Genomic DNA, 26,773 nt, shown 5'->3' on the forward strand with positions numbered 1-26,773 from the left:
AGTAATTTATTAAATACAAACAAATTTAATAATGTGAAAAATATCTTGAATAATGATACAGCAATTTTTAGTGGTGCCTTAAAGTCACCATTCGAGTGCTAAGGGTTGAAACCCCTCTGTTCAATTATAATCCCCAGCAAATTGTTAGAAGACGTGTACCGGGGCACATTGCCGTTGAAGGATCCATTAAACAATCTTTCATCGCAGACTTTTAACCCTTAACGGACCGATGCCGCCACACAAGCGGCATGGCACAAATTTAAATCATCTTGTTATCCCATTACTCTGAATATACGGGGTGCGGCCGGACAGGTGATGACAGGGGATGATTCTACACATAAAACTCAGTCGAAAAAAAGGAATAACAATTTTTCGTTCGACGCCCCGTTTTCGAGAAAACCGATTTCGAAAATGCAGCAAACACGCACGTTATCAGCTAGGAGTCGTCTGACGCGTCTGACTATGGCCGACCAATTCTACTTCCTCCGCGAAACCGACAGGATCTTTAAACTCGATTTTCTCGAAAACCAGGCGTCGAACGAAAAAATGTTATTCCTTTTCTCCGACTTATTTTCGCACGTAGAATCATCCACGGTTGTGCCACCCGTCCGACCACGCCCCGTATATTAATAAATCTTCACTGAAATAAAAATATTCTCCTTCCCATACTCAACATAAAAATGTCGAGTCCACACAGTTTCTCGCATGGAAAATAGCTTGGTGGGAAGTAAGCTCGGAATACTTCCGGACGGTTAAGAGTTAAAAATGGCAACGCGCGCGCGCGCGCTTCCCGTTGGATAAAGCGTTAAGCGGGTGACAGCCTTTAAAGTCCCGAAAGGCTGTGCTCTTCGAGTGCAAAGTTCGCACGTGGAGCGATTAATGGGTCGACCTGGTATATCCGCCCGTTCCGAAAGTTCGTCGAGCCGGTATTCACGGGTGGTGCGCGTTCGATGCACTTATCGGATTCGCAGAGCGGTGCATCGGCGCATCGACAACGGGTCGCGTGCACAGACGCTATCGTCGACGCCGCTACAATTACGCTCTCTCGAGGATCTCGAGTACTCGCGTGCAAGCTCGAAATCGACGACCGATCGGACAACACGCTGTACAGGGGAAGCTATAGAGTCGTTCGTCGGACTTTCCCAAAGCGAATCCGACGCGTCGACGACGGAGAATCGCTCGCGGAATGCCGAAGAGTTTCTTCTTCTTCTTGGCCGGATATCTGGTCCGAAGGAGGATTCTCTCGAGGGTGCGCGGACAACTTTCCGCGCGCAGTGCATCGTCGCGTGGAAATGGGATCGCACGATGAAACTTCGCCAAGTTCGCTGCTCGAGATATCGCGCGCGCACTGATTGGATAACAGGTGTGTGCGCACCTGTGTCGTCCTACTTCGAGACGCGCGAATTAACCGTTGCCGCGTGCTTCGCTGCGGCGAGACAATCTTGTTTCGAGAAAATTCCGTCGAGATTCACCAATTATACAGCTCGATGACAGGCAATGAAGTCCTGCAACAGATGATCGTGCCGGACGATTCTGCTGAAGTCATTTCAACTTCCCTCGGACTTCGCCGAGCAGTTTCCGGTTCGTTATTCACGTTTCTCTTCAGGGAGATCTTGTTCTTAGGGGACGTTCTAAATTCAATTGTGTAAGATACTCGCGCCCCCCCCCCCCCTGTCGAGCGGAAATCCTATTGAAACCGGTTGCACAATGCGGGGAATTCTTTTGTAACAATTTTAGGGTCCATCAATTGCTTCTCGGTTCATTTATCGTGCCTCGAGACAAGCTGCTGGCTTCGTTACTGAGATAGTTACACTCTTTCCCGTTTGCCCCTTCTTCGACTAAAATCCTAAGAGAACCGATCGAAATAAAAACTGTGCTCTATATTATATATGTCCACTTTGCTGTAATAGACGTCCGATAGTTTTCAGGCCATTCCTTATGCTTTTCTGGAAAGGGGAATGTTGTTAGCTCGTTTCTGGAGTGTCTATAAAATTCCGCGAGAACCGATCGAGATATTAGGTCGTCCCATAAGTTCGTGCCGTTTACTCTTGTACCATCTAAATTCTAAAAATAAAATATGTAATCACCCTTTCATTCCACAACCTCTTCTGACCTATTTGGCAAAGATTTATTAAATCTCTGCGGTTCTTCATTAAAATACTTTTCAACGGTGAATAATATAAACGTATCCACGGCACGAACTTATGGGACGACCTAACAAAAACTGTGCTCTATATTATATATGTCCACTTTCCCATTCGGTACATCAAATAGTTATGTCTAATAGTTAGTCATATTTAATCTAATAGTTTTCAGGTCACTCCTTGTGGTTCCTGGAAAGGGGAAAGTAGTTAGCTCGTTTTTGGAGTGTCTATAAAATCTGGAGTGTCTATAAAAGTGTGCTCTATATCATATATGCCCAGTACCCATTCGGTACGTCGAATAGTTATGTCTAATAGTTAGTCAGATTTAGTCTAATAGTTTTCGGGTCACTCCTTGTGGTTTTCTGGAAAGAGGAAAGTAGTTAGCTCGTTTCTGGAGTGTCTATAAAACTGTTCTCTATATCATATATGCCCACTTTCCCATTCGGTACGTCGAATAGTTATGTCTAATAGTTAGTCAGATTTAGTCTAATAGTTTTCGGGTCACTCCTTGTGGTTTTCTGGAAAGGGTAAAGTAGTTGGCTCGTTAATGTCTATAAAATTCCGCGGGAACCGATCGAATCGCAAGTGCGCCATCTTCTGCAGCCGCTTTGGTATTCTTCGACGTTCGTCAATTAGCTCTCGGTTCATTCGGTACGTTTTTCCGCAAGATTAGGCGTCCGTTTCGGAGGTGTCTGCTACTTCCAGCAAAGTGTTTGCACCCTCTTCAACCGAGATCCTGGAGGAGCCGATCGAACGCACGAGTGTGCTATCTTTTCTAGCCGCTTTAGCATTCCGCCGAAGAATACGCGAGCACGAACGCGCCGGAGAGCTGGCCGACGCGGTCATACCCCGAATTTCTCAAGTTTTTTCAAAGTCACTTGGTATTCATTGCACGCCGACCATCTTCCGGTTCGATGCCTCTCTGGTCGAATTCTTGCGAGCTATCTCCCAAGAACCGTTCTCCACTTCTTCTCCAGAATAATGTCCCTGGAAGATTCAAAAATCGAATATGTACGATATTTTAAATAAGACGTCGTGCGCGCGCGCAACGTTAATTGACTTTTCTTCGTATTACACAGAAAATCGTGGGGGTCGCACAAGCGCAACGCTGCCAGGGAATGTGCTAATGAGGAAAATCGCGTACACAGGGTTAATTGAACGTCAACAGTTTCTACAGGGTGTAGTCGTGAAACGCGTGCGAACATCAATCGCAATGCAACCGGATTCTCGAGGTACAAACAAACGGTCGCGGTATCCCGACGATGATTAAACGGTACCGGCATCGTCGTCTACTCGAAACCGTTTCGTTTTGTTCTTACGTTTCCTCTGGAGTTGCTCGGCCAACCGGAAGTCCTCGATATCGATGGTCGCATTCTTATCCACCGAGGAATGTAATTTTCACAAGACCGTTTCCGTCGTTGGGACCGCGATGAAGTGGGAACGGGTTCCTTTTCAAGTTGCGCGGGGCACATACACGGAATGTTCTTTTAATTGTACATTGTTCCAGCGCCGCGTTCGCGAGAGAGCGATTCGTTCACGTTCGATTTCACCTGGCGTCTCTCTCCCCCTCTCGATCCTCTCGCGAGCGAGCTCCAAACAATTGTTTACCCGTTCCTCGAACTCCAATCAGCCTATCAGCTCCGCTCCGCTCGGCAGCTATAGAAGTTCGTAACGCGCGCATCCATTCGATCGATATCGAGAAACCGCTTCTTCCGCTCATTACCATTTTAAGCGCTTCAACCCCCGGCCACCCCCGAGCACTCGTTAGTGCGTTCGGTATTGTCGGTAGCGCGACACCACACCGAGCCAGGGACACAGAAACCAAACCCCGGTGACGTTTAATCCCACGGTACGTCGATGACGCCGAATTTTCTTCGGTTCGACCTCTCGATCGAACTATCTCGATCCCTTCGACGTCCAACCACGCCGACACACCCTTGTTCATCATCCAGCAATCCAAAACACCGGCTCCATCATTGAATAAACACTTCTTCAATCTTTTCCACTCTCGACGCCACTTTCCAGCGAGGCGTCGCACAGTGGGCAATTTGGATAAAATCGGATTCAAAATGAAGGAACTTTCGATAGGAATGAGGTAGAGCGATGAAATTTTTTTTAAATTGAAGCTGAAACTTTGTAGAATAGGGTAAAAATAGGGAGATTATTACCATCCAATCATTTCAACGAAAACATGACTTCATTAGTTTTTGTCACAAAAATCTATTTTTTGCAAAATCCTCAGGTCGTAGACAAATTTTGAGACCAGATTTGAAATCAGCGTGAAAAAATCTATGGGAAGTGATGTATAGCATGTTAAAAAGAAATTTTTTCCGCGCGTGGTATTGGAAAAAGTAAAATTTTCTTGAATTTGTGCGCGTTTAACGAATTTTCTCGAGGTTAAAAAACGTTCGTACCACAATCTCTCTATTTTTCCCATATTCTACAAAGTTGCAGCTTTCATTTAAAAAAAATTTCATCGCTCTACCTCACTCCTATCGAAAGTTCCTTGATTTTGAATCCGACTTTGTCCAAATTGCCCACTGTGCGTCGTCTCTGTCGTCGACCAGTACTACTTACTCTTCGCGAACAAATATTATCTTCAAAAATACTGATCTCCAGGGTGTGTAAGAAGCGTGGAGTAGGTCGCAGCGTGATTCTCTGGATCGGTGGATGCTTGCGACAAAGAAGAGGCACTTGCAGAAATGTCCTTGAGCTTCGTTCTCAAGGTGAAAATTGTATTTCATCGCAATTCTTGAATCTCCGCGATAAATCCATACAATTTAACACAATTTGTGACGATCAGCGGTCCAGAATTTTGTCAAGCTTCCGATCGATCGTCGATCCATATTGCCGGCCCGGTGGCCTCCGGGGTGGGTTAATTTCGAATGGCTCGACTAATATTTGCGCGACTGATTGCCTGCAGGCTCGCTCGTGGTCCAGCCTCGGGACGATTCCCATTTTATTTCGCATTGTTGTCTATACTTTCTTCCGATATTCCTCTGTTCGGACCTCCGTAAATAATTGTTACAAAAAACGGTTCGAACACGAGACAGTGAAAACGTCTGAAAATGCAGCGAACGCGTGCAACTTTTATTTCGCATAAAAATCCCCGGGTCTGCCCGTAGCCAATCGTCGTGCACAAAGCACCTGTCCAACAATGCTGGAAAGGACGTCCCGTAAAACGTCCTGACCAATTTATTTGCCATGCATCGCAACTTCCAACTGCAATTATCAATCCTTTCCAGCACAACCCGAATAGAAAGAGCGATCTGAAAAGAACCTAAAAGAGAATCCTGACCAATTTTTATACCGTCGCAAAACGAGCATCAGCGTCGAACGTACAGCCTGGCCACAGGCTCGTGGGTAAATGAACGTGTGCGGTTCACAGGGAGCCATTATCCCTCCGGAAACAGGCAACAATTAGTGCAATGAATCCCGGAGGAAAAGGTGGCAGTTATCCCGGTCTCTGTAAAACAGGACTCCGTGAATCGCTCGGTTTAGGGCAGTTAACCACCCGGCGGAGTTATGCTCTATTCCGAAAACGAGGTCCTGGACGGGCGAAACGAAACGATCGAGTCGAATTCGAGAACCGTGTCCCGACCCGACCCGGCCCGAACCGGCTCGGCCCTTCTTCGGATCGTTGCTCCCGAGAAACAGAAAGGCTGTTCGCCGGGTTTATCCGTTTGATTCGATCCTCTCGGTGTTCCCGAATTCGGGAGAATCTCTTCGACCTTAGTCCTCGTTCCTCGTTCCTCGTTCCACCAGAGTCGATTGGTTTCTCCGAGCTTCCGTGTCTCTATCGACTGACCTCTGCCCCGAATGCCCGCGTTTCCCCTATCTCCCGCATTTCCTGCGAACCCTGTCTCTCCCTCCCTCCCTCCCTCCCATCCCTGTAACAGTGTATCGAGTATAATTGAGGTGCACCGAATTTCCACCCTCGGGGAAGAAAATTCAGTCGATTTTCCTCGCGAGAACACGGTTTCACGGAGTTTGTCGAAAAATATTGTGCTTTTCGGGAGTTTTCGATTTGTCGAAACCCAAAAAGGAATCGGGGGACACGAACTTTTGCACCGATACATTGTACATCATTGGAACGAGTACAATGCGCTATGGACTAGTTGCAACGTTGCATCGCCCGTATTCCATTAGTCAGAATCCATTTTCAACAATAGCGTATTAACATTCTATTACTAGAATAAATTAGTTCAACTCGTGCTGTAACTGCACGGACGATTACTGTTTACGCGAGAATTAATCTAAATGCATTAATGCGTCCAGAACGATGTTCTGTACGGTAAAAAAAAAATGAAAGAAACAACGCGAATATGAATTATAGAAAATAATTGATTCAGTGGAATGAATATGTATGTTAAGATGACAACGAACGGGTTGCGGTTCGATTTGAACACACGTCGATTCGTTTTCGAAACGTAGGCAACAGAAAAAGTTGACAAATTCGAGACTTTTGACAGGTTAAGTGCAGTTAAAGTTGAACTAATTGGACGCTCGGAGACTGATCCAATTGGGCTGAGCAAAGCAGAGGCTTCACATTTAATTGGCAAAGGGACTGCTCCGGGAACCAGTTCCGGCTGTTTAATTTGTTGCTTTCGCGACTCGTAGGGATACGTTATGTTACACGAGGACGCGGCCGCGGTATTTGTTTAATAATTAACGACGATTTTCGAGTGTCCGACGTGTACGCCCGAAACATTTTTCAACCGCTAATTATCGCGTGCTGCGTCCAGGTTGATTGGGAACATTATAACATTTCGATCGATGCACATTGTCAATTTGATCTCATTCGCGGCTCATTGGATAAAAATTGTGAGAGATAGACGCGAGAGGAGGGTTCCTAGATTATTGTAAATTTACTGGAAAATCAATGCGCGCGTCCGAACGCGTCTCGATAGTGCTCCAAGGATGATAATCGAGGGTGGTTTAATTGCTCATTAAATAAAAGCCGCAAAGGGAGCAAGCTATGGCGCGGCGTCTCTAATTTATAGATCGGAGGATTCTCGGAGTCTCTGTGCGGCCATTAGGGTATTAATCCGTCAGGGATCGCGGCGATGTATCTCCGCGCGGGATCTTTGGCAGCGGGCAAAGCCCGGGCCCGAATAGATTTTTTCCGACAAACCGACGGGCACGATCGGGCCGGGAATCGCGTATTTCATTTTCGCACTCCGCCGGATCCCACGAATATTGCCATGAAACGTGTAACGAACGACAGATGGAATTTAGCCGTGTCGGGTTGTCGCGTATAAATATTGCCCGAAAATTCCGGATATCGTATCGGGGCCAGATATCTCGGATACCGGATGAAATAAAGTTGATAAGCACGCGTAAAACACGCGACGAAACGAGCACACCCGATTTTTATTCATTACGAGCCCGGGCCATCAGCGCGAACAAAGATGGCCGGCGGAACGAATGCACAATTGCGGCCCCGTTTCTCACCCCACTTTACCCCCGAGCAAATTCCGTAACATTCATTTGGCCGTTCGACAATGTTCATTAAAATAGTTAAATTAATGTCCGCTGAATAATTGACGATTAACGATTGCGGGGATTCGGATCATTATGCAGATTCCCATTTTCGTGGATTACCCGTGCGTTCGTTCGCGCACTTGCCAAACAGAGATTTGTGTCTTTTGTTCGAATTTTTATTGGATCGCCTAAAAGTTTACGACTCGCTGCCAGGGATTTTTGTAATCGTTTTGTTCAGTTATCAGCGAACACCGTTGATCGCATTTGACGGTCAATTTTTTAATCTCTCTAACTTCAAATCGCGGTTAATTAAGCTAAATAGTTAATCATCGGTTTGATCGATGATGAAATTAATTAAATCGCCGGTTGCATTAGCAATTAACTATTCAAATCCATTTCGTCGCGCGATAAATATTTGAATACGTGTTATATCGTTGTTGTTAATAAACACGTTGTTAGCATTACGAAGGGTAAATCGTAATTAAAATCTCAATTCGGTAGGAAAACTATCAGGCTAACGATCAACGGTTAACATTTTTACTCGATGATAAATCACGATTATTCCCTCCTAAATTAGGAGTCCTAATCGATTGAATCAATATCAATCAATGAGAGTGAACATTTCAATCAATTAAAGTCCAACTCTGCTCTCGTTACCCGTATAATAGAAGTACAGGACAAACGAGCTTTCCAATTACTCTAAAATACCCTACGACCGGGTCAGAGAGATTAACTCGTCGCGCAAAATGGAAGACGGTGAAACACGTTTCAGACGCTACATTTAATATTCGCATTAAAAATAACCTCGTGTCTTCGGTGTCTGCGTCGACGAGCCGCGAGTACAAACTTAAGTCCAGAATGTTCGGTTTCGCGAACAATCGTGCCCGCGTTCCAGCGAGTATCGTTCAGCAGTCGTCGGTCGAGAATAAAATCGATTATTCATCGAGTCCGATTGATTTCGCCGGCACCGTAGCCTCCAAAGTCGGCCGGCCTTCTGCGAGAAGCTTGCACGAATGGATTTAAATACGAAATTCCCAGGCGCAAAGAGGATTTCCTTATTCCTTCGCGCCTCCATCGCCGATCTGCCCTGGAAAACCGATTTTTAAATCACCGTCTATCGCTGAGACAATATTAATTCAGTGACAAAAGCTTTTCCCACGATTTTTTACATGGTCACATGATCACATGGTCACATGACCAAATGATCAGATGACCATATGACCACATGACCACGCGCGACATCGTTGAATATCGTGACAAATTTTTGGTCACTGACATCGAATGACCACTCGACAGAGAGTTCCTTGGAAATATCGCGACGGAGAAACTTGAACGGAAGTTGCCGTGCCCGCCCCGTTGTTGATACGGTCCACTAAGGGGCATCGATCGGTTCGAAAGTGGGTTCGAAACTGTCGGCGATAAATCCGGTCGAAATGGAGATACATTCGGAGTTGTCCGGGGATTACTCGCGCCGATTTATCTCGGCACCGCGGGATCCACGAGAGACCATCAAGGCGGCTCCAAGTGTCCGATTAATTCTCCGACAACCGCGGTGCCGGGAACTCGGTTCGCGCCGCGTGCCGTTCTCGAGAAGGTTCGCCGAAAAATTCACTTTCCTTTATTGGATCGCAATATCCGGTGTTTATGCAATCCGGCAAGATTGATCCGGCTGCAGCGGGCGCAGCTGGTGACGGTGATACGAAATCGGGCTGACGTCCGGGTATATCCGAGGATTACCCCCGACTTATCAGGCCACCGGAAGTGGCTTCAACTGTCCGATTGATTTCGCACCCGTCGAATTCCATTTTTCCCGTCGCAGAGGATCTCGCGCGAGCAGCTCCCTTTATTTCCGAAATTCTCGGGAAACGGTTCCCGCTTCTGTGCCGGTGACCTTGGGTCCATTTAGACCCCCCTTTTTGTTCTTTCATATCTCATTTCACGGTGATTTTAAAAACGTTGAGTTACACAGTATTAAATAGCGTCTGGATCTGTTTTGGCCTAAATGGTGGTTAACGCTAGAACTACCGAGCCCTAAACCAGATGTACATTGCTTTACAACAAGATTGAATTTATTCAGATTTCACAGGATTTTCATGGTAAAGAAAGCATTCCAAGCAGCAGCCGTCGTATAAATCAAGCGAAGTAACGCGGATCCAAGAGTACCGGCTACCTTTATCTCAAAAACAAAGCCCCGACTTTCCCCGAATAAAGGAACGCCGGCCCGAACGCTTTTCGGATCGAATAATACCTTGATTTCACATTCAAAGTTGGAGGCGGCACACCGCCGTTTCGAAATCCTGTTTTTCCTCGTTCCTTTTTATCCGATAAAATATTTGAAAAGCTCTTTACATCGTACGGAATATATGTTCGCTTTGACGCATGGAAATACCGTTGCAGAGATTCGCGCGGGTCGAATAAAACATTTTGCTATATCGAAGTCGGACGCGTGGAAACGGTATTTCAGAGATTCGCGAGCGTCCACAACGAGATATTTCATTCTCGAAAGTTTGCGGGGCGAGCGCGTGCGCGCGACCCGAAACCGAGCGGATTGTTCGCGATTCGAAATGGCGTTTCAACGGTCGCCGATCCGGTTTCGGGGGCGAGAACAACCGGCGGTGATCATTTCCATCGTAACCGAGATATAGCCTCGTTGAAACGCGCGCGGAGAATTCAATCCGCGCTGTAAGATCGAGAATACGATATCGCGCGCGGCAACATTAATGGAGTACGGGTGCCACGTTACGTTTCGATCGATGCGCTAATGCTACCGGGCCGAGGCACGGCCGTCGGCAAACAATCGGAAAGCACTGGACTACAATAGACGAATTTCAGAGTGGCAAGAGAGAATTAACACTAGGTTTACGGAGCACTAAAAATGAGTATTTTACATTACTTTACAAAAATAACATGATTGTGTCCGAATTTGTGGCCATCTTTTTAATAATATACACTAACGAGCAAAACCGAGTCTACACTGTTCGAAGCAACGTAACTTTTTAAAAATTAGATCAAACGATCAAAGCCGATCCAAATGAAGGATCTAACACTTCTAACTTCTCAATAGAATTCAAGTCATTTGATCCAATTTTTAAAAAGTTATGTTGCTTCAAACAGTGTAGACTCAGTTTTGCCGGTTAGCGTGTATCGAAGGAAATCAATTTGTTAAATAATTCCTGATGGATGCATCTTTACAATCGCAATATTCGTAAATTAAAAATATTAGAATCCGTCATTTTGACGGGTCCCGTAAATCTAGTGTTAAAAGAACTTGAAGAAGCCAGTATATTAGGTCCGAAAAAGTTTCCTCCGCGACGATCTCCCTGTCCGTTGACGATTATTCGCCGGCAGGAGAAACCGGGGCGAATCGAAGGTCGGTCGGACACGCTTCGAGGGGCGCTCGCCTAATCGGTGGAAACGGCGAATCGTTCTTTTTACAAGCGAGCGGATAAGAACAGGCGCGGAACACGGAATGCTCGACGGGGCCGGAGTTTATCCAGAAATTTCTATCGTTCCGCAGCGTTGATTTAAATTTCTAATGACCGCTGGTCGAGGGAGTATCACGCGCGCGCGCCCCCGAGAGAGATTGCATAACTAAAGGGGGTTGTTGCGAGAGTAACAGTTTCGCGCGGCGTTGTGTGTTGCCGCATCGAGTCGAATGCCGCGGAATTTCTACGGTGAAAACGGGATGGAGGTTGGGGAAAAGAGAGACAGAGAGAGAGAGAGAGAGAGAGAGAGACCATTCGATAAGGCGCTCGCGAATTTCATGGTAACCGCGCCGTAACCGCCGGCCACTGTGTGTTACGCCGCGCGAGACCGCAGGGAGCACTCGCGCGCTGAAACGGCACCGACAATCGTTTAATCCCCTTTGAACAGCGTACACCGCTTTCGAATCTTTTGTTTTTCAAAGCTGATTACTCCGCCGAACCGTTCCCGCTCGAACGGCATCCCCCGGGAACGCCTTCGCGTCGTTCTCCTCTCCCATGCTTTCTTTCTCCACTTGCATTATTTCGCAGTCCGGTTATTCCGCTCTCCAATTAATTTCGTTGACCTAACAGCGACCACCCCGCACACGATTCTTGCACGCAAAATTCCATTACAGTATCCTTTCCGTGACTGTCGCACATCCTCCGAGCGACAGTTCCAGAATAGGTGCACCGATTTCTCTACAGTCAGTCCTACAAGTATTCGTACGCTCTTAAAAGTCGCATAAATTTGTCAATATTGGACTATATTGCTTGAATTTTTTTTTTTTGAGAAGTTAGAGCGTACGAATGCTTATGGACGGTAAACCCCGGATTAGCGTGCCCTTTAATCAACGCGTCGCACGAGTTTATACAGCACAAGTAAAAGTATCCTCGGGGCTCGCCATTCTCGTCGTGGAAAAACTTGAGGAATTTCGAGCCACTGCGAGAGAGCGAGAGAGAGAGAGAGAGCGAGAGAGAGAGAGAGAGTCCCGCGAATTAGCTGCGGAATGTATGCGTCGCGTGCGGCTTCTTGCGCGCGGATGCTCGGGCTCGGGCTCGGGCCCGGCCCGGTTTGTAGCGAGGACAAATATTTGAGAGAGCACGGTTTTCGCCGAGCTATTTTGAACACGATTAAATTCCCCGAAGGTAATTAGCCGGAAGACAGGCGTCTTTCGAATTTTCGCTTAATTTGCGACCGCGCGACTTCAGGCAGCCGTTTTCGTCCCGTACCGCCGACAGCGACCCAGATAACGAACAAAATGAAAATTTAACCACTGCCCTCGATGGTTATTAATTTTATAATGTAATGAATAAAGTAGAATTTCGACTCCGGGCTTTGTAGTCCATCAATTTTGAACCCGTAACTCTCCAAGTATTAATTTAATCCTATCGGTTCGGACCCTACGCCCTTTCGGGCCCTGAATAACGAATGTGAACTTTATCCCCCAGCTTTCCGGGGGCTATTAGTATTATCAATTTGGTTTCTGCGACCTTCCGGTCCTTAATGAAGTAGAACTTCAAACTCTCTATTGTTTTATCAATCTCCGAGTTCCCTGAGCCCTTCGGTTCGAGAAATGAAACGGAATATATCATCATAATATCAATTCTGTTTCCACGCTCGGCGGATCTCTACGCAAACCGATAAAATGGACCTTCAACCCTCAGCTTTGAGAGCTATTAATTTGACCCTATCGATTCGGTTACCGCGCCCAAACGGGGCCCTTTTAATACTGCTTTATCAATTGCATTGCCGAACCCTCCGGGCACTTTGCCGGCAAATAAAATGGAATTTCCCTAACCCCGAGGGCCATCAATTTTGTTCCTACACCATTCGAGTCCCTGGTACAACGAATAAAATGGAACTTTAAACCGCAGTTTCGAGGGCTATCAATTTTCCCGGGAACTCCCTTCATCTCCCCTTCTTCTTCGATAATGGCGGCTCTCGATTAAAGTGTGCGAAAAAATTCGTTTATTCACCCGTCTTCGTTCCCCTCGCAATGGACACCTACCATGTTTTTAAAGCCGTTAACACCACCACAGTCACAGATATGTGACGTCCGCAATCTCGAAATTTACTCCGCAGTTTGGTTCCTTAGGAAGTTAGTTCCTTTGCTGAATTATCTCAATATTTTGTAAAGCAGGAGCGTTGCATTTCGACGTTCCGACATCGACTGACGTCACACAATCAGAAGCAAGTGGAACGAACAGAAGATTAATCGGACCACCCAGTTAACCCTTAAGTGCATAGGTAAACTAAATATTAGGAACATGAATGCATACGTGGGGTCCATTGACGACCCCACTTACCTAATTCCTTGCTAACTTTGATTACAACAACAATTTATTTCTGTAAACACATTAAACATAACCTAAATATTGACAGAAGCAAATGGCTGAACTCTCAGTTCACAAATGGCGCGGCTAAAAATGTGAACACAAAATCCAACACTGGGGTGCTTTGCGGACCCCACTCATGCATTTAAGGGTTAAAAACCGAACTGAACCATCAATTTCTCTCTCAGTGACGCTGACAGAAAATTACTAGGTTTAAAATTAAACATTACTTTCCACGCTGCCGGGAGTATAGCACCAATTCGAAAAACGGACTCGGAACTCGGTCGACCAACAAGAAAAGATCGACTCGACGCAGTCGAGGGTTTTTTTTTAAAATAGCGATGGCACAATTGATTCTCTCGCTGTGCCGTTTAATCGCGAGGAACGCGTTTAATTTCCAAGCGTCGATCGCGAGCAGGAAGAAAACCTCCATTTCCCGTCGCCGCAAAGTAATCGCCGGCTTTGAGCAGTTACATGGAAAATAATGGAAATAGGACGGGGCTGGGTTTAAGTGGCACGCAAGTCCCGGCCGCATATTTTCCATTCACCAAAAGACCTCCCCCGGGTTTTCCGGGTTGCGCGAGCACAAGGTCGCGGGATTTCTCGCGCGGCGGATCAAAGCGAGCCGGAGCCGAGCCGAGTAATCCTTGATCGGGGTGACATTAGAATTTCGGTGGTCTCTCTCTCTCTCTCTCTCTCTCGTTCTCTCGCCAGCGGGATTTATGTCCGGTTTACATCACCGGTGCCATTTAACGTGTCGCTACTGCGAATGGCGCACTCGTAAATCGTCCCCTGGCGCATTCGCTCCCTCTATATTACAACCATGTAAGTTCCGCGCTGTCTGCTCCGTTTGCAAGATGTTTCGGATCGCTATGAATACGAATCCCAGCGTTAATAAATTACCTCCATCCTCCCAAATCCGGTTATCCTCGGTAATCACGATCTTTACGCGAGGACAATACGCGTTCTCGCCAGAATTACATGCTACAGGAAACGTTTAGAAGCGGTTAATGACTGGGACGATTTCTCTCAATTTTATTATATTTTCCACCCCAACTCCGAGGGTTGTTTCCACCCTGATCGTCGGAGAGAAGAGGGAATCCGGTCTCCCTTTGGCAGAATCGAATAAGGATATCGGCGCTCGGTTCATGACAAACGCGACCTTCAGCTTGGTTCAACCCTTAGCACTCGAATGGCGACTTTAAGGCGCCACTAAAAATTCCCGTATCATTATTCAAAATATTGTTTACGTTATTAAATTTGTTTCTATCCAATAAATTATTAAACATTTCAATACTTTACGAGTAAATAGCAACATTTTCGTACGTATGTAAAAGAAATACGATGGAGATTATGTAAATTTATCGTATTCCTTTTAAAACTCATTTTGAGTTTGATCTGTATTGCGCATGTCTGTAGAACAACATGGCGGATTGACAGTTGATAAGAGTAGAGAGAAAAGCGACGCGCATTGCAAAATCTAATTGATTAGGATTGTCGCTTTCTTACATAAATCTTTGTGGAATAATAGCTTTTAATGTCGTTTCTTGTGTTTACAGTGAAACTCAGTTTGGTTATTATTTCCTCAAGATAAATTAAAGAACGAAAGGATAAACTTATTATATGTATAGCATGAAAAAATATGTACAGAAGGGAAATATTCCAGGTCGGAAAAAATGTTTCGTTTCGGAGTTAAAATGGCTTCGAGTGAAAAGGGCTAACACTAGAACTACCAGTCAAAACGACTGGTTCCAAATTTTTTCTCTCGCAATTACTGAAACGATAAAACTGTTTTCATCAGAATGTTTTGAATGATCTTTTCCATCGAATCACATGTTAAAAATAGAAACAGTATTAGATTCGAATAGACGTAGTCTTGTCACGATTACAAAGCAATATTCACCGGTTGTATTTATAACTCGGTTAGTTCTAGCGTTAATTGAGAACGATCGCGGTCCGGATCGATCGCTAACGAGCGTCCATTGTTCCAGGGTCGGCCGTCGGGCAGTGCACGATGAACTCTAGCGGCGAGTCCGGGGGCACGATGACCGAGGACTACGAGGTGTCCGGCTGCGGTCCTCCGGAGGAGGAGACCGGTTCGAATTTGCCGGTGTGGGAGGCCGCGGCGGCCTCTTTGACCTTGGGCTTTCTGGTGTTGGCGACGGTGCTGGGCAACGCTCTGGTGATCCTGAGCGTGTTCACCTATCGTCCGTTGCGTATCGTGCAGAATTTCTTCATCGTGTCGTTGGCGGTGGCGGACCTCGCAGTGGCGATCCTGGTGATGCCGTTCAACGTGGTGTACCTGTTGCTGGGCAAATGGATCTTCGGCATCCACCTGTGCAAACTCTGGCTGACCTGCGACGTGCTGTGCTGCACCGCGAGCATTCTGAATCTGTGCGCGATCGCGCTCGACCGGTACTGGGCGATCACGGATCCGATCAATTACGCGCAGAAACGCACGTTGAAGCGGGTGTTGGGCACGATCGCTGGCGTATGGATCCTTTCGGGGGCGATCAGCTCGCCGCCGTTGGCCGGTTGGAACGACTGGCCCGAGGAGTTGGAGCCCGGCACGCCTTGCCAGCTGACCAGGAGGCAGGGTTACGTGATATACTCGTCGCTCGGCTCGTTCTTCATACCGTTGTTGCTGATGAGCCTGGTCTACCTGGAGATCTTCCTGGCCACGAGGAGGAGGCTGCGCGAGAGGGCCAGACAGAGCCGATTGGGCGCGGTACAGTCGACGAGGCACCGCGAGGCCGACGACAACGAGGAGTCCGTCAGCTCCGAGACCAACCATAACGAGAAATCGACGCCCCGCGCGCACGCGAAACCCTCCCTGATCGACGACGAGCCGACCGAGGTCACGATCGGCGAGGAGAGAAGACACGCGACAACATCCTCCTCGAGGAGAACGGCCGGCAGCAGCCGAACGGCACCGACAACCACCACGGTCTACCAGTTCATCGAGGAACGACAGAGGATCTCCCTGTCGAAGGAGAGACGCGCCGCGAGGACTCTCGGCGTGATCATGGGCGTCTTCGTCGTCTGCTGGCTGCCGTTCTTCCTCATGTACGTGATCGTGCCGTTCTGCCCGGCCTGCTGTCCGTCCGACCGCGTCGTCTACTTCATCACGTGGCTCGGTTACGTCAACAGCGCCCTGAACCCGCTCATCTACACGATCTTCAACCTCGACTACAGGAGAGCCTTCAGAAGGCTGCTGCGCATACGCTGAACACCCCCGGCCGATCAACTCTCGCCGGCTCCCTTCCCTTGTCTCGAGGAAACAACAATCGTCTCTCTCGGTGGCTTAGGAATCTCTTGTCACTCGTTCTCGTTCGTGCTACCCTCGCGGCCACGGTCGACGACCATCGATCCCTCGGCGACTACAGAAACGCGGTACGAGTTAGGGTACCTTCGGCTCGGAGATAGAGATCATCTTGATAAACAACCGGAGATCGGACGGAACCGTAAAAATACGTTACATCGTAATCTGAGGAAGGCGTTTGCATCGAAGCGGGAATGACCAACTTGAATTATGGGAATTGGAGACTGACTGCTCTCTGATCTGGTCACGATCATTCCAGTTTACGTCGATGGAACGATCGCGTGGTCTTCGGGGCTACCATGACCGGCGCAAACCAAATTACCGGCAATTTCAATGGAACCCGGCTCCGCTCTCGGATCCGCGTTTATTTTCGACGAAATCCTCGTGACCGCGGTCGTACGATCGTCACCGAGCGTATCGATCGATCACAGCGTCCTCCGGAACGATCGAGATTTGAATTTCGTTGAATTTCGAATCTCCGGTGAGAAACAATCGTCTCCGAATTGCACGGTGGCCGTGAATGATTGATACCGTTTTAATGGGGTCACATTGCCGGCCCCGGGAAAATTGGTTCCTTCCACTCGTCGAACAATTAAGTTAAATTAAAAATGCCATCGAGGTTTTGTTCGAGAAATAGATGGGAAGAATTCGGTGTTGCGAGGATTTGATCGAGTAAACATGGCGACTAGGCGAATCCTGCACGATTCCCCGGGAAATTCGAAAATCTATTAGAAGGGAGACAGTGTATCGATCATTCGCGTCCAGCTTGCAAAATCTTTTTACCGTCGGAATTTCCGGCGGGTTTTTCGTATATTTCCGCGGCTATTACGTTTTTCGATTGTTTTATTATTTCGGGCGTCGTCGCACCGGTGCCGCAATTTCCAGAGAGACGCAGTCGGAAAAAACCCGCAGGATTTTTCATCGTTCTCTTTTTTTATCATTTCAACTTAAGTTTGCTAATCCAGCTTCGACGGGCGCCGGTTACAAATTCGCGTCGCGTTAGAGATTAACTGCGACGACAGGCGACGCGATAGTCTAATTTCGCAGTGGCACAGCCGCGAGAGCCCGGTTTCATTAAAGTTGCTCCATTAATCCTGCGAGCTGACTGAGGAAACAAGCCGCACCGGATACCGGATCTTAAGGAAATTGAAGCTGCGACCGCGCCGATCGTTCCTCGTCCCTCTCGGCCCTTGATCACGAGAGCACTCGGCCGGAAGCGTATCGTTCTCGATCGCCGAGGAAAACATGGATCGTTCCGTCCGCCGTGGGTCCTGCCGAGCTGTCGGCGATTAGGCGAATCGCCGGATCAGTCCGTCGAAGACGCCGAAAATATCCGAGGATGTTCTGTCCGACAACACTCGATCCTCGATCAGTGATCTTTGGCCCTTAGAAGCGAAAAGTTGTGGACGAAAATTAACACTAGGTTCACGGAACAAAAAAAAAATGAATGTAATCAAAATGACGGGAATATTACTATACAAATTTTCGGCCATTTTCTTTACAATAATCGCGAAGTAAAAATATTGACGCTAAACCTACCACGGTGAAAATGACCGTGGTTCTATATTTTACAATTTTTGATCCTATAAAAATTCATTTATGGAAAATAGTGGAATAAATTTCCTTGTCCGAGCATTCTATTGAAAATTATGGACAATCTCAATAAATTTGTGGTTGCTATTTTCATAAGGCAATATTTACCAGATACTGTTAATGCTTGGTAGGTTTAGTGTTAACCCTTTGCACTCGGTGCTATTTTTATTCTAAAATTAAATTTTTCTTCCGTCTTGGAATATTTTCATTTTATTCATTCGTATGAGTTTCGTAACTGATCCGATTTCCACATACAATATTTAAATGTTTAGTGATCTATTAAATACAAATTTTGTAACGTAACAAATATTTTGTAATATTTGTTGCAATTTCTTTGAAATAACGCCACAATAATTTCTAGTCACCACTCGAGTGCAAAGGGTTAAAACCCGTCATTTTGACGAGTCCCGCGAGCCTAGCGTTAAAATCCTAGAAATTGAGGACATGACACCGATTAGGGGTTGAAAAAGGTGTTTGAAAAAGCCCTCGAAATGTTGGAAATTTGTTGGCGGGGGTTTCGTCGTAGACTGGGTGCAACGAAGATATTTACGGCATAGTCTTCGGCGACTGGTTCGAGATTCGAGGACGTTTGTCCAGGAAAAGAACCGGAGCACCGATGGCTGACAGAAAACGATAGTCAGCGATAGTTCGCGCTGCCAGCCCCCCACGAGCGGAGCCGATTATCCGCTTGCGTTTACGGATAGGAAATTTTCTACGAAATCGACCAAGACTCCAGTTAAGACACGTTGTAGAAGTTAGATCTCCAAAGATACCGGTGTATCGCGCGCGTGTTGCATACACGTCCAGTCGACCGGCTGGCTCTTCTTCGGAAGATGGACAACACGCCCTAACGACACAGTCCTCTTCGAAACGAACGGGGATTTATCCGTGGAACAATGGGGATGGTTACCCTACTACCAGCGAGGCCCGGCTCCGAAGATTCTCCTCGAGGAGTAAGAAGAACGTCTTGTTTGATGTCGGCTATCCGATGCTTCGAGGTCTCCAACCTCCCCCGCGCCCCTCAAACAGACTTATGGTCGCAAGGCCGTCGAAACGATTCACGGTCACCTAGCCGATCAATCGTCTCCGTTAAACGGAGTCAAGGCTGCGTCTTTAACCGCAAACGTCTCCGGACGGAAACGTCCCTGTGTCCGCCATTTCCTTTTCAAACTCTTTTCTGACACACACCCTCAATTCCGAAAATTAAACGTGTCGAAAATATCAGGGTTACAGTATTTTGTGCAGCTATTCTTCGGCACGTCCGCTACCACTGTCACCAATTTAGTTCAATTATTTTAAATTGTTTGAATATTTCGCAAAATAAGGAGAACACATTTTAAGGTTAGGACAGACGGTGGTAGCGAACGTGTTAAGTTGCAAAAATTTTTGATTCGACAACCCTTTCACCGTTCTCTTCACAAATCGGAGGACAAGTAGTCACGGAGGGACTGTTTCGAAATTTTCAAAACTCGACAGGAACGAACGCTTTTTCTCGAAAAAGCGAAATGTCGAACGCGTTGCTAATTTTTACGGGGACGTTTGATCGGTTCGCAGGGCGTCGCACAGTGGGCACAGTGGGCAAATTGGACAAAATCGGATTCAAAATACTTTCGATAGGAATGAGGTAGAGCGATGAAATTTTATTTAAATGAAAGCTGCAACTTTGTAGAATATGGGAAAAATAGAGAGATTGTGGTACGAACGTTTTTTAACCTCGAGAAAATTCGTTAAACGCGCACAAATTCAAGAAAATTTTACTTTTTCCAATAGCACGCGCGGAAAAAATTTCTTTTTAACATGCTATACATCACTTCCCATAGATTTTTTTCACGCTGATTTCAAATCTGGTTTCAAAATTTGTCTACGACCTCAGGACTTTGCAGAAAATAGATTTTTGTGACAAAAACTAATGAAGTCATGTTTTCGTTGAAATGATTGGATGGTAATAATCTCCCAATTTTTACCCTATTCTACAAAGTTTTAGCTTTCATTTTAAAAAAATTTCATCGCTCTACCTGATTCCTATCGAAAGTTCCTCCATTTTGAATCCGATTTTGTCCAAATTGTCCAAATTGCTGTGCGTCGTCGCGAGTGTCATAACGGCGCCCGAGGGTGCGAATCGGCGTTAATTGTCGGCGACATCAAACGACCGATCTCAAAGGGCCGGGCGTAGGGTTGGCCCTCGAGAAACGGAGCCGAGGAGCGTTCGGTTTTTCCCACCAGCGGTGGACGGTAGAGCCAGCCCGTTCATCATCAATCGCGAATATTATGGTTGTGAATATTAATAACAAATAACGCGAGCGAAGGTAGCGCCGCCTTTGCGTGCCAGTACAGAGGGTGTCCCGTGAATATCAATTTAAAAAGTAACAGACGATTTCTCCGCGGAGAAACGCGAACGGGTTTCCGAAGGAGTTTCAGCTCGTTTTTCCGATGGTCGCCGGGACACCGTCTCTCGGCAAGATGGCCGACGTCCTCTTTCCTGCGAGACAACACACAGAGAGATCCTGCATCGAACGGATGCGTTCCACGCGAGCGGAATACAAAGATTCAATCTCCGTGCTCCTCGACGTGCGTCGACGTTCATCAAAGAGTCTTTGACGTCGATCCGAGCGTGCAGAGACTCCGCGCGCGTTTCGATCTTCAGAGAGGGTCGATAAACTCTGTTTATCAATCCCCTTCCGAAGAGTCCGATCGACTCTTTTCGGCTTCGGCGCAGCCAACACCCGCTCGAGGTACTCGTAGGAACAAGGGGAAACGCGTCCGGAACGTGTTCCGCTTCCGATGAAAAGTTTCCTCGGCGCTCGCTCGCTCGCTCCTCTTGTTACAGTTATTCCAAGTATCCTCTCTTCTGTCACGCTCTGCACGCGCCGCTGTGAAAAATTACCGCGTGGAAACGTGGCGGCCGGATGAACAATCGTTTCGAATGTTGGGGGAATTGGTTTCGGTGCTGCGGATCGCGCACCTTTTGTGTCTTAAGGGCTGCAGAGTGGAAAGCAACCGCGAAAATAACAAAGACCGGAGAGAAATGGCTTCGGCGGATAGAGCACGGGAATGCCTGCTGTATCGTCCGCTGTATTGTTTTCCTGCAACACGCTACCCTTTTTAAATCGCGGCGAAACAGAAAAGGGTGCAGGGTCTCTTTAAATTTTGATATTAGAACAGTCCTGTATTTAATGTACTGGTTTCCTGTAATACTCTTTCCAGTTTGTGCTCAGCCACCAGTCCCAAAAATACCATGAAATCAAAGTAATTTATTGACCGAGATAAAAATTGAAAAGTTCAGACGCGCGGTGCTAAATAATCGCAGCGAGACAGAAAAGGGTGCTGGGTCTCTTTGAAATTGGACATTAGAGCAGTCCTGTATTTAATATACTGGTTTCCTGTAATACTCTTTCCACTTTGTGCTCAGCCAGCAGCCCCAAAAATACCATGAAATCAAAGTAATTTATTGAACGAGATAAAAATTGAAAAGTTCAGACGCGCGGTGCTAAAAATCGCGGTGAAACAGAAGACGGTCTCTTTGAAATTTCCACTTTAACCCTTTGTACTCGAAGCAATTTCGACTCCAAAACGAAACATTTCTTCCGACCTAGAATATTTCCCTTCTATACATTTTTCTTTTCATGTTCTACATACGAAAACGGTACAATTTTGACTCGTAAAATACTGAAATGTTTCGTGATTTACTAAATACAAACAGATTTAATAATGTAAAAAATATTTTGGATAATGATACAGCAATTTTTAGTGGCGCCTTACAGTCGTCGTTCGAGTGCTAAGGGTTAACACTTGTGCTCAATCGGCAACCTCAAAAGTTCCATAAAATCAAAGTAATTTATTGACCGAGATAAAAATTGAAAAGTTCGGATAAGTGGTGCTAAAAATCGCACAACGTTCCGACGTCATTCACCAGTAATTAAATTTCCAATATATTTCCAATTATAGAAAAAGGACACCGTCAATATTTTTCCGAACGAAACAGGGGTGTAAAGCGATACAGAAAATCTGAACAAGGGAACCCTTTCCTGCACCGTTGTCTGCATAATTTTCCCGCGGAATCCTTCGCGGAAATATTCGCAGATTCTTCGGAAATAAATTGCGAGACTTTTCGAAGCTGCAGCGGCGGCCGACCGGATGCGAGCGCGACGAAACGTTTCCCCGGAAGTCGTTCGACCAATCGTGCCGAGTGCTCTCGGATATCCGCTCGCTGACAGAAGAGGCCGGAAACGACGATCGACGCCGCGATCTCGTTTGTTTCGAGGCGCGAGATCGACGCGACTCGTTACCGATTTACGAGGCGATCACCGGTTTTTCTCGCCTGTGAACGAAATGCGCGAGGAAAGAGGACGCGGCGAGAAGACAGGCGGACGAAAAAGCGCAACGAGAGGGAAGAAGCGAGTCACGAGAGAAGCGACGCGACGTCACGTTCGAGCAGATATCGTATCGCGTGGCGACACGTGGATACCGTCGAGCTACCGCGAGAAAGTGCCAGAGAGAATGAGAGTGAGAGAGAGAATTTGTGTGTGTGTGAGCGTGTGGGTGCGAAGAAGAAGAAGAAGCGCTAGGTATTCGCAAGAGAGAAAAAAAAGGAAAAACGATAAAAAATAACTCGAGCTCGCCAGCAGGGCACTCTATAAATAAGGTTGTGATAAGGTTGTGAGAACACGTTCGTAGCCGTGCTACGGGCAAAACACAAGATTTTTAATTATTAGGATAGACAAATGAGAACGTTACTTTATTCGTGGCACTGTCCAAAACCCGACGCGAGCTCCCGTCCAAGAAGGGGACCACGCGCGCGACGCTTCGATAGTTTTAGGCGAACGTGAAAGCCGACCTCGCCTGTCCAAACGGCATCCCTTCATCCCTTCCCAATCGCAACCCTTTACTCCTTCTCCTTCCCCCCCCCCCCCGGAGAGAGCAACGGTGGGAATTAGTTATTCACAGAGCCTCGAACCTATTACATATCGATTTCCCTGGCAAACCGGTGTCGGTTCTGCGAACGGCAGTTTCGATTGACAGCTGATCGAACAAATTCAATTTTGCGAGCAACCATAGTTCACGAATGACAAACAGATCCAAGTAGTCCACAATTCTCACAATATGGAAATATGGTTTATACACCACCGTACAACGCGATCAATCGCATACGTCGTCCTCTCCATCAGGAAAAATTACTACAGTGATTTCTCCCCTTTTATATGGCGCCAAGACCGAGACGATAAACGTCGCTGTCGCGAGGAGCTCGTTCTCCGTTTTTCCTCGAGCTTACCAGGTAGAAACCGGAGCGAGCTCCTTGGCCAGCCCGATAAATAAGCGCATCAATTATTCATTCGAATAAAGTGTTATTCGCATAATGGCCGGCACCGTCGGAAAGGGTACCATTCTCGGCCACGAGCCGTTTCTTTTACGAGCGGCAAAGTCTCTGTTAACACGGCTGTGAATATTTACGCTCGGCGCCGCGCAGCGCCGACTCGAAATTCGAGCTTTACGGTTCCTCCGGAGCGATCGTAAACTTTCTCCCGCGCACCTGGTTCGCCAGAGCCCACCCCCCACCCCCACCCCCTTTCATCCAACGGGTTCTAGAGTTCGTTCATTTTTATAGGGCCGAGGCAACGGAGCCGACCGGAGCCCGAGTTAATGATCGACGATTAAGGGCGGGCCAATTAGTCGCCGCTCTCTCGAGCGCCGGCGTTTAGCTGTCATTAGAGCTGTTCGGGGCACTTAGGCTTGCTCCCACGGGGAACCGAGAGCGGCAGCCACCGTTGAGGAACCCCGCAGAACCCTGGGAAATTGTTGGCGACCTGTCGGAGGCGCGATATTAACAATTGCGGTGACGTTTCGATGGACGATTGTTAATCACGTAAAAGAATAACAATCAAAGAATAACGAAGAAGAGGACAATATTGCAAAGGGTTAAGGGGGCCGTGAGGCATTTGGCCTTGACTGTCTATGTTACGCTGTGCCTTTTTTTTCTAGACATTTTACCTCTTAAATAAGCAAGTAATCAATTAACACTTTGAACGCCAAACTAGAAACCCGAAAAATTCCATAAAATCAAAGTAAGTTATTGAATGAAATAAAAATGGAAAAAAATTAAATGTACGATACCGAATAATCCTCCAACTTTCTTGCATGCTACAGATCCTAATTAAGTTTAGTACAATGAATACATCAACGTAAAAATTCATGTTAAAACCTGTACAAATAATTCCGTCAGCCACATATGGCTGACGTGGCGTTCGACGTGTTAAAAATGTTAAATCTCTCGAAAATAAGAGAATCTCTCTGCAATATACGTATACGAACTTGCAAGGGTCAAAATCTTGACAAAAATTGACGCTTCAATATTGCAATGAGCAGTTTAAAAGTGGTCACTTTTGTTTCTAAAAAGTCCAATCTACGTCTGTGCAGAGCACAAATTGCGAATTTCTACCTGATCGTGGAGTAATTTGTAATATTCGGCAGAAAACGCTTTCTGAAGCCAGTATGACGTCACAAGATGGCTGCCGCAGAGAGATTCTCTTAATTTCGAGAGATTAAGTGTTCGAATCGAAAAGAAGGCTCTGGACGGACGTAGCAAAGACATGTACATAGAAACACGGTGGAATGATTTTTATTTAAGAGACAAAATGTCTAGAAAAAAGGGCACAGCTTAACGTAGCGTGGCAGTCAAGGCCAAATGCCTGCCGGCCCCCTTAACAATATGGCGTTTCGATGGACGATTGTTACTCGCGTTGGCCTCCACGCGTTGAAAGAAAAGAATAAAGAAGAAAGGGAACGTATTGCAAAGGGTTAAGGGCAGTTGACCGCGACGTCCGAAACGCCTCGTTTTTCATCGGGTAATGTGCCAAAACGAGGGGAGAAGGGTTCGCGAATTCCAGGACAGTGCACCGTCGCATCGAACCGTGTGTCCCGCGTCCCGGCGAACGATCAGCGAACGGGAACGCGGATCAGCCCGAAACACGATTTTTATTTTCACGGTAGGCCGCGTTTCACGGCTGTTTCGCCCGGAACGAAGTTTCCATCGACGAGAACAACCTGGCAGCCGGCCAACCAGCAACCAACCAACCACACACCCCCGACGTTACACCGGTTACGTGGCGCCGAGCAATTAAGGTGTTTCTCCAAAGACACTAGCCGCCACCGCTTCCGCCCGATTACTTCCGGCCGTCATCCGACACGCGTTTCCTCCCGTTAACGCGACGACTTCCGGTCCACCATCGCACCGACACCACCCACACACACCATCCAAGTAATTTTAGAACCGAACATTCTCCATCGACTGTTATCATTCAACTTATTTTCGCGACGACACGTCGCAAATGAACCTGAAAATTTAATACAGTATTTGTACGTTATATACGAACGAAAATTAAACTTTCGATATTTTTCTAGTACTTACAGATACGAAACAAAAGACTCGCCGATTAATTGCACTCTTCGAGGCAACCCTCGTCGGATCGTCGACAATCCCTTCAATTTTTCTCGACAGAAGATTTTATAATTTTCTAGAAAAAAAAAAAACGAAACTTTATGGACAATTAATCGAGGAAATTTTGCATAATATGAAACTAAATAGATCTATTTATAATTTCTCAATATTTGAAGTTACTTGATAGATTCTACGCGAAATAGAGTGGGAATATAGTGAATTCTCGATATACGTCACTACACGAGTCTTACCAGCGTCGTTTATCGTGCAGGAGACACCCTCGGCGTCCAAGGCCTCCCCGCGGCCCCTCACGTGGTATACCCCGCGGTAGTGCGGATATTCCGCGACGTTTATCTCCCAGGCGTTGGCGACACATATAGAGAAATCACTGTATCACTATCACTATCACTTTTAGCACGATTTCTTGATCGTGGCACCATGATCTACTCCCGCGAACAGTTAAATGAGCACTGACTGTCGCAACGTAGAAACAAATTCAGTGACCCCAGACAGAGAAAAAACAAAAGCCGCGTGTTTACCCGCCCGTGGCATCCCGTGCATTGTTATGCGAACAGTATCGGCGTCGCGACATAATACCGTGGGAGGGGCGCGATTAAGGGTCAGATTATACTACGCAGGTCAGACGCTGTGGTTCCATAAACCAGGGTCTGCACAAAAACAGCGTAATCAAATTCTATTGACAGAATTTTATTATCCTGTTTTTGAATCCAGGATTTGTACCCCCCCCCCCCCCCCCCAGCGTCTGCCTAGTATAATCTGATCGTAATTTTGAACACAATGAAGGAAGGGAATAATTGAATCCTTGATGAACCGTCGTTCTGTCACCCTTAACCCTGAATTTGGTACCTTCGAACGAGCCCTGTACAATGTCCTCGCGATAAACGAACGAGCAGTTATATATAATCTGACCGTAAGTTTGAACACGATGAAGGAAGGGAATAATTGAATCCTTGATGAACCGTCGTTCTGTCACCCTTAA

At 46.7% G+C, this 26,773-nt stretch overlaps 1 protein-coding gene across 1 annotated transcript in view; it reads left to right on the forward strand.

Moving 5' to 3' along the window:
- Oct-tyrr (Octopamine-Tyramine receptor) overlaps positions 1-16,655 on the forward strand; it is a 45,487-nt gene extending 28,832 nt beyond the window's left edge. Inside the window, exon 2 of the mRNA XM_076802862.1 lies at positions 15,418-16,655. Coding sequence (XP_076658977.1) covers positions 15,441-16,655 — 1,215 coding nt within the window. The 5' untranslated portion in view covers positions 15,418-15,440. The remainder of the gene's footprint in view (positions 1-15,417) is intronic.
- Positions 16,656-26,773: the final 10,118 nt, after the last annotated feature.

Source organism: Halictus rubicundus, chromosome 17 (assembly GCF_050948215.1).
Source record: "Halictus rubicundus isolate RS-2024b chromosome 17, iyHalRubi1_principal, whole genome shotgun sequence".
Lineage (NCBI taxonomy): Eukaryota > Metazoa > Arthropoda > Insecta > Hymenoptera > Halictidae > Halictus > Halictus rubicundus.